This window comes from Belonocnema kinseyi, chromosome 6, assembly GCF_010883055.1.
Source record: "Belonocnema kinseyi isolate 2016_QV_RU_SX_M_011 chromosome 6, B_treatae_v1, whole genome shotgun sequence".
NCBI classification, from domain to species: domain Eukaryota; kingdom Metazoa; phylum Arthropoda; class Insecta; order Hymenoptera; family Cynipidae; genus Belonocnema; species Belonocnema kinseyi.
In genome coordinates this window covers 95,095,191-95,104,704 of record NC_046662.1, presented here as the reverse complement: position 1 = coordinate 95,104,704, position 9,514 = coordinate 95,095,191, and the positions used below count along the sequence as shown (strand labels likewise).

At 33.7% G+C, this 9,514-nt stretch overlaps 1 protein-coding gene across 1 annotated transcript in view; it reads left to right on the top strand.

Moving 5' to 3' along the window:
- LOC117175506 overlaps positions 1-9,514 on the top strand; it is a 156,879-nt gene that overhangs the window by 133,648 nt on the left and 13,717 nt on the right. Inside the window, exon 3 of the mRNA XM_033365214.1 lies at positions 6,249-6,359. Within this exon, the coding sequence (XP_033221105.1) occupies positions 6,249-6,359 (111 nt within the window). The remainder of the gene's footprint in view (positions 1-6,248; positions 6,360-9,514) is intronic.

Here is a 9,514-nt window from a genome sequence, read left to right as displayed (position 1 = left end):
AGGGAGCTCTTCTTAATATTTTGACACCAAAATCATGTCGATACACCTTACCGACTGCGAGTAAAGCCACCCACGCTTTAACTTGACAGACTGTATAATTGTTGTACTGTTCAGTAGTAGATGTATACATAGAGGAGTGAGCTTACAAGTTCATGTTCAGATCTTGAATATCTAAAAACGAGAGTTTTGTTTTTAAACCCATGGAAATCATAGCCTATGCTGATCTTGTTCTCACAGTAGGCTCTCGTTGAAGTTTAATGGGCTTTATTAAATTGAATTTCTTTAATGAAAATTGGATTAACATTGCGGCATCAACTTCCACATTATCTTGCTTATTCAATTTTTCAATTTTAACCTTTCATTGAATTTAACACAACATGGTTTATTATTACTGCGAACCTTGCAGTAAACATTAAAAAAGAGCTTCTTATAAGTCTACTCTTCGATCTGATTCGGATGTAGAGATTTTAAGAAGAGAGTACTGTAACCCCGAGATTGCGCGTTCTGCGAAGGTTTGTGGGTACTGCTGCTATTTAATATCTAAAACTCCTTGTGATTCAAAATTCGCAACATCTTCCATCAGATTCTGGAACAATTTCTTTAAATACAAAAAAAGGTATCATTTCTGGAAAGCTATGTGTTGTTTGCAAGAGAGAAGGTAAACCTGTACGTGTATCTGCTGAGGCTCACACTCACGTATTTGTCGAAAAAGGATTATTTATTCCTCAGAGTTTTCTATTCTTGTTGCTGAAATAATCATTAGCTTACTTCAAATCCTACGAAGACTGGCTTCAAAGCAAAGATTAGATTTTGATTCCCCTGTTGCACTCAGTGAAAATGATTATTACACTTTAACAGGCCCCTCAAAAATTGACTTTGCCTCTGTTGCTCAGATCATGTAAGTTCACCTAAGATCAACCAGTGGAAGATCTTGCCGCACTTGTTTAGCTCTTCTGCTAATAAAATTGTGGACAGGACTCTCTTTATCTGTCTTATATACTTTGTTCGCAATATCAAAAAGAAGAGTAGGCAGATAAATTGCGTCAGCGCGGAATGCACTTATGGCATCTTTCGTACTCAAATTCTTGGGAGTAGGAGATATATCTCCTTAGAATATTATTAATAAACATACACGATGAATGTCGAAGGAACTTTTTTCAAACGGAGAAAACGTGTACATTCTTTTAGCGAACGGTACCTATGTTTACATAGAAAAAAGTTTAAATTACCGATTACAAAGGCGCTGTTTCTCCACCCGTAAAGGAAGGCCGCTGGTAAAACTTATGATAATTGTAAGTACCACCATAAGTACCACATATTCTAAAGGTTTTTGGCCATATTTCGCGAACGGTGAAAATAATAAAGTGAACATTTTGACTAGTTAGACTTATGAATTTACACTTATGAATATAGAAGCTCTTGATTTTCGATCGTGGCTACCTTCTGATAGTGTTTTTGTTGTCGATCGAGGTTTCCGGGATTATTTACAGCTTTTGGAAGATCTTGGTTTCATTGCAAAGATGACCTATTTCTTAAGGAAAGGCTCACAGCATACGTGTCTCGAAGCCAACGAATCTCGACTGGTTACAAAAATACGATGGGTCATAGAGGCTGTCGACGGTCTTCTGAAAAAATGGTAAGCGCTAGACAACACAGTTCCGAACAGTTAGATCCCGAATATTGCGGACTATGTACGAATTGTGTGTGCCTTTCGTAACGCGTTTCGGCCATCACGTATCAGTGAAAACTCTGATGATCAGGCCACTGCTAACAGAATTCTCCGCTTGTTGAAAAACCCAAATCTCTTACAAGAACGGGCTGCAAATGAAAGTTGGTTAAAGAAGAGGGTGATCTGGCAATCTTTAGATGCTAAGGCTGTCTCTGATTTTCCCAGACTAACTCTGGATAAGCTGACGCAGCTTACTCTCGGCACTTACCAATTAAAGGAAGCATGATCGTATACAGAAGAACACATAAGCGAAGGTGGCATGTATGAGTTATCTATTACTAGGCAATCTCAAAAGCTAATACGCGTTCACGTACGTCACCACATACCTCTTCCAAGATTTATAATCTGTGGATAGTGTACCAAGACGAAACAAATCCAATTATGTCATGGTACTGCCAATGTAAGACAGGTGTACGAGCATTCGAATGTTGTGCTCACATTGCTGCAGTCCTATGGTATTTGGGATACTATCGTCATAATGATTTTCCTTCAAGACCTTGTTAAACTTATGATTCTCATGTAGAAGATGCGGCCAACGCTCTTTCCGATTGGTCCGATGCAGAAGGAGACCAGGACCTTCCTCATTAGGAGTTTCCATGCCGTTTTGTTCATCGTTTGTTCATGTTTAGTTTTGCTCGTAGTTTGTATTCAGTTTATACAAATTTCTGTATTTGTATATATTTTGTATATAGCTTTGTAAATATTTTTCAAATAGTAGAGTAAGTAGAGTGTTGAGTAGATTGCCTCATGATGGTGCACCCTGGATGAAGCTAAATAATCTCCAACACTGACTTCATACCGTGCCTAAAACAAATAAGGGTGACCAATTTACGGTAGAAAATGATCCTACAGTAGATAATCACTAATTAAAAATACTAATGTATGTTAAATAAATGATTTATTGCAAATATTAGTTAAGACACGATACGTGTCAATATATTAAAATTAGAATTGATTATTATACTAATATTTGTACTTATATTTATTAATTATCTACTGTTAGATCATTATCTATCGTAGGGTTGCCTTTCGTAAGTAACTACTTGGTTTGAAGGTATTTCTGTAACCGTGCAGCTAATTTGAAATAGCCATTGCGCTGAAAACCTTCACTGCTTTTTGCTTCTCAATAGAAATGGGTCCTGCTGCAAGGTCAAGCCCAAAGCCTAGATCAGGGGTTCTGATGTATATTTAACTTCATATATTTGGGCAATTCTTAGAAAAGTTTGGTGGCTCGGGTTAATTAGGAACAGGTTGAAATGCAAGGACTCTAGCCAAGTGCACGAATTCTTATGTAAGTCTTTAATCTAAAGGGACGATTATTGTGAGATTTATTTGCTCTTTCCAAAAACCGTTTCACAGGGTTATGAGATACATTAGAAGCATTAATTTCAGGCAGTATCGAGCAGATCGGTTCGGGTCCAAAAACGGCCTTATTGACACCCCTCCTTTTCAAACTAAAATTAAACACGCCAGTTCATTCTCAAGACTTCAGCAGATAATCTCCAACTCAGCTGTAATAATTATCAATCACAAAAAACCACCACTGGCATACTTAACGAAACCTATCTTAGCTGCCTTGAACTAAAACCACCAAAAAATGTCAAATTGAAAAGAATCGCATGGTTCACTTTCGCAAGACTTTAGTAGATATCTCCAACCGCAAAATAATAATCAACTCCAAGCAACCACCCTGACACATTTAGCAAACCCTATCTTAGCTGCATCGAACTAAAATAGCCAATAAATTTTCAAATAAAAAATAGACATCTCCAACTCCACAGTAATAATTATCAATCACAAAAAAAACCACCTTAGGCACACATAGCAAATCCCATCTTAGCTGCATTGAGCAAAACAGTGCTAAAATTCAAAATTCAAAAAATCATATCAATCACCTTCGCGAAACTTTAGTATATATCTCACACTACAAAATAATAATCATCAATCCCCCAAAAAAACCCTAATGCATTTAACAAACCCCATCGCAACTGCTTCGGACTAGAAGAGATAAAGTGGCGTTTGTTAAATATATCAAGGTAGATTTTTTGAGATATACGATTATTGCTCTTGGTTTAGATATATATTTTTTTGCTGTTTTAGTTACAGGAAGCTGCGGTGGGAATCATTAAATTTTTTTTCGGTTTGATAATTATTATATTAGGGTCTAATTTCTTAAGCAGGAGTGGATTTTAATGTTATGGGTGGTTTTCAAACAAATAATTTTATGATTTTCAATGAGGTAAGAAATAGGCCAAAACCTTTGATATACTTTCCGCAGTATTTTGGTATTGGGAATTTATGTTGTAAAACTAGTTTTTGATGTGTTTAAAGGGCCCAAAAATTTGTATATGGTTATACTTATAACCTAGAGAAACCTCCGAAGAGGAAGAGGGTTATTAAGGTCACAGTTTTCTCCCGTTACTTTGTATGTTTTCTATTTCCACCCCTGCGGTGTAAGGCATGTATTATTGTTTTTAAGTAATAACAAAATGGCGAAAAACTATAAGAAAAGTTGGAACAACGGATCACAAATGGGGGGGGGGGGGGGGGGGGGGGGGGGGGGGGGGGGCTCGAAAACTGCCAGAAAATCAGCTTTGTAGCTTATTGATGTCCCCTTATCGGCAAGCTACCTAAATTGACAATTTGACCTCGTAAAATTTATTTTCTGGTATTTTCAGTCATATTCGTAATTCAAGATCAATAACGTTTTTTTAAAAACATATTTTCAATTTTTTTTCAAATATATACGGTTTTGAGTTCTTCTGACTTATATTTTATTACCTCAATTAAAGAAAGAATTTCAGAGGGTTTGAAGGACTTTGATGAAAATAAAAAAAATTCACCAAAATAATGTATTACCTTTTATTTTTGCAAGTATTAACTGGTCTTTTCTAGGGTCGATAGGAGCAAGTGTGATATAAAATTACAGTGTTCAACTTTAGTTAGTGATGTTTCAAATATTTAAGTAGCAAAAACTGTCACCGATTTTAGATTTTCCGTCATTGCGGATAACTGTGATATTCGTAAAAAATAATAAAATCTGAATTTGCAAGATTATACTTTTGTTACTATAAACTGAACATCCATTGATTCTTATAACTTATGCTTGATTTCTATTTTGAATCATTTATACGAATATTTATGAAAAGAAAATAAAACAATTTAAATTTGTTATGAAGGTTCAGTGATATTCAAAAGCTCGCCTATTTTAAATGGATTTCTAAATTAATTACAAAAGGACGTGTCTATATAAATGTATATACTAAAATGTTATTTTCTAATTATTATTATCTACTGTCATCTTCATTCCAACATTTTAACAAAAAACAAAGGATATTCGAGGAAAATATAATATCTTCCTGCACTCCAAAAAGAAAGTGAAGAAAGGTTCTTTATGCAGGAAAAATTCAAATCAAAAGACCAGATAACAAAATCACAGATTGAAGTTTTCTAAAAGCACTTCATATTATTTGAAAATAATTAATTAAAACAGTAAATAATGATAGTCACCTTTTACTGAAAAATAATAAGAGATATAATGATTATGTCCTTATAAAAAAAGTTAATAACTAATTGTTTTTAATTTCAAATTTAGTCTTTATCACAATAAACCCGTTGTCACACATTTCCATGTCGCCCCTAAGTCTCATAAAATGTTCTTCAGACAAAAGTATATATACACTAGAAAAAGTCTCGCTTCATTTTTCTATCGGAGAGACATTGTTCTATCAGAGAGACAAAAAACCGCAAAACGAACCGTTTGCGATCTAGTAGTATGAAAAAAAACGGTTTTCTTCTTATTGAACGACATATGATTTATCATGTTCCCATAAAATACCGCTAAAGGAGGACGAATTTTTTACATTTCTTGTCACTTTAGTTTTTTTTCATTCGAATCATTTTTAAATATAAATCTTATATTTACTTGTGGTAAAAAAATAAAGTGGTACTTTTTCAGTACTTTTTCCCTTACTTTAACTTTTCAATAGTATTAGGATTGTACTGTTTTATCTCACAGACGGTTCTTTCGTTTTAAACTCGTGTTTAAATCTAATTTTTTTAATCTTCTCAACACTCTTCATCATACTGCTATTTTCATTTGTTTCTGGATGGCCTCGTGAATCGATCGGTGATCGACATTCTAAACGCAACAAAGAGAAACATTCTATGATTTTGGGGAAAGGCCAAAAAAGCTCTAGAATTACATAGCATAAAATTATTTACCTTCTTCAAAATTACTGTGTTCAATAGATTTTTTGAATTATTCTAATTTTACTGAACAAAGTATTTTTTTTTAAAGAAAAAATTATTTTTCACTTATTCACTTAGCAAAATATAGTACTTACGAGATTTGACGATGCAACGTTCGAAATCTGGTGATTATAACCATTCAGACTAGTCGCAACAATCAACGCATAGTTGCAGCAACATTTTTAACTACGCACAACCACGTTCCCAGTACCAGAAATTTCTGTCAGTGCATAATTCGTTTTCAGTAGATATTTTTTGTATTTTTCAGGTCCTTTTCGTGCACATGTTTCAATGATTTCAGTGGCGACAACTGCGGATTTGGACCCCTCTGTAAGGAGGACCAACAGCATTTAGTGTGCCGAAATGGTGGCACATGTAGGTAAGTTCGAATATTTTATACTACAGTTTCAGAACATTTTTGCAAGACAAATATAAATTGAAAGTTCAAGTTTCAAACAGAAATATGATATATTTATAAGTATAGCGCAACTATTTTTATGGGAATAAGTGTCTCCCCTTTTCTGAAAGGTGTCGTTGGAGAGGCCATTGTTGTGTTTGACGAAACAATGGTCTGTGACTTTTGAAGGTTACGTGTAAGCTCTAAAAATCAGTAATTGACATTTATTCCCAGATGAAGGTACATTTTATTTTTTCGTGTCAAAAATATCAATCCTTATGCACAAAAGTGCTGCTGAACCGCATCGTTTGATACAATAGAATGCGTTTTTTTTCATTGAATCATTACCGGTGATGAAAAATAGATCCATTACGATAATTCTACACGACCACAAGTATGGAGCATACCAAATGAACTCGGACAATTTTTGCCGAAAAGGAATATATAATATAATTAAAACATATAAAAAATAACTTCAGAAGAATTAGAAAGCACGTGATCTGTATGGAGAACTTACAATAGATAATATAAAACATTTTTAGGAAGCATTTGAGTGGTGACACTATTCTAATAAAAATTACAAATTAATTTTAATTACTTAATTGATTATTAAAATGCAGCGACTGAAGGAGTTCGAAATGCAGTAGACGTCCCTTCATCTGTGAAAAGTCGCATTGAGGTTAATGAATCACCAAATGTTCTTGATAGCTTAGAAACTGAATTTAATGAATTAAAAGAAAATCGTGTAGAGCAAGTTGTTAAAATAATTATAATTTAAAATATTCTAGTACGAGTTTACCGCTTTAATCCATTATGAATGATAATGGAGGAAGAATCAGCAATGAAAGCATGAATATCTCATGCAAGCCTCGTTCTACAGAAGTGCTTTTAGAAACAAATAGTAAAAGGGTTGCATTTGTGAAGTTTGCAAATCATCTTTATTTCAATCCTTCATCACCGTCACTAGAAACAAATCGGAAATTTTAATATACTTCTTCTCGTCCCCACTCCAATTCTGCTCACACAATTGACAATAAACTACTCCGTAGGTGTTCCACTAGTCAGGACAAGGACCGCTTTCTTGACTTTCTAAATGAGTTTGAATTGAACTATTCAGGTTCGCGTTCAACGGTTCATTCCATTTCGAATGATAGCAGGAAAATCTATTATGAATGTCTGGATTCCTCACACAGTCGACCAGTTGGGTGTTATAATGATGTGATTGCATTTTCAGAAGTCACTTGCTTTTCATTTGTTTTTCATGAAGTTATGTACAAAACAAATGAAAAATAAGTAACTTCTAAAAACGTAAGAACACTGTTAATGCACACAACCGCTCATTACTTTTTCTTCAGAATAAGTACCTTCAGAAACAGAAAATAAAACGATTGAATATTTTTATTTAAAAAATGATTTTTCTAAGTCGTCATCACCGCCATTAGTAATAAACCGAACTTTCGCAATAATGTGAAATATGTTGACGTGTTATCTATTGTTCTTAACTAAATAGCTTACTATAGTTAACATATATAGTGGATAGAATCGTGAAGTCGCGTAAAGTTTTAAATACAATAGTTTATTCTAATAAACAACGAAATGGGACATATGAATTATTCAAAACGACCCTCGTTTCCGAGCTAATTTATCTGATGATGTAGAAATTCCCATGTGCGAAAAAAGATTCTAAGGAAGATCGTTTCCTGCAAGAAGAGAAGTGGAACAGTAAGAAATCAACTATTTCTTCAAGTTACCGAAATTTATTGAACCCAAGAAAAACTCTGGACGGATAGAAAAATCAGTTTTACAGATATTTTCAAATTAGTCTAGTAGCCAGCGACGCTTCCGTATTAAATTTTAAAACCGTCTGATACCATCACCGACAATCGTTACCGACTGCAGCTATTGGATTTGAACCGAGCTCTAAAAGAAAATCGGCTGGAGTAGAATGAAAACCATGATAGGCTAATTCTGTTGCATGACAACGCGAGGCTCCATGTTACAAACCCGGTCAAAAATTAAATGGAAGGAGTGAAATGGGAAATCTTAACCCACCCGCCCTACTCTCCAGACATGGCTTGGTCGGACTCAAAAATTGGTTTGATTAGAAGAATCCGGACTTTTACTATAGAGGGATTCAATTGCTGCTTCAAAGATGGACAAAACTTATCGCCTCCAGTTCTGCATACTTCGTGTAAAATTAATTAGTAAGATGTTATTTGAATAAACGAAAACCTCGAAAAAGGGCGGACATTTTTCATTACACCGATAAAAATACATGACTTTAAAAAAAATAAAGTTGAGAAATTGACGAGGAAAATAAAAATGTCCTTAAAATATTCTAAGAAGTTTGATTACTTCAGAAAGTGAACAATAGGAAAAGCCTCCAGATGCTTTAAGGTTAAAAAAAGCAACTTAGCATTCAAGGGAATTGTTTTTTTAATTATGCCAAGAATCCTTCTCGTCAACTGGGGTGAAAATGAATTGCGTAGGTCATAAAACCGACAATGGATGTGAATTTTCACAATGGGCTTTTCCCGTACACAGAACAGTGCCAGTAATATCAATTAGTAATGAGCTTTACCCTTTTCGCCAGTATAGCAGTTACAGAAAAATTGAATCTCATAATAACATATATTCCAATTAATTGAAAAGGAGAAACATGTCCAGTGCTAATTGAATGCTTCTATGTTGCGATATTTCAATTGGGATCGACGAAAGTAAAACAAACACTTATAAGTTACTGTTTAAATTCATGAATAGTTTGAAAATATCATTTAAATTTCCAGACTATTTTCAAGGTTTTAATATGAAAATATAGGTTTTTTGCTCCATAAAAAATAAATTAGGAATAACGGATATTAAGTTGTTTATTATTATTATTATTATTATTATTATTTTATTTCTGTAATTCGAAAGAAATTAAGTTCTAAATAGTAAATTAATTATTATGAGTTTGAATGGATCTATGTGCTAGTATGTCTTTTGTGAAGTGGAAAAGCTCTTCGACCTATACTAATTTTATTTTACATTAATTTGTCTAAATTATTCTATTACTTAAAGTACATCATTATAAAGGGTTAAGGCAAATTTTGACAGGTATAACGAATCAAAGAGTTCCAGAAAAAGTTTTAAAAATG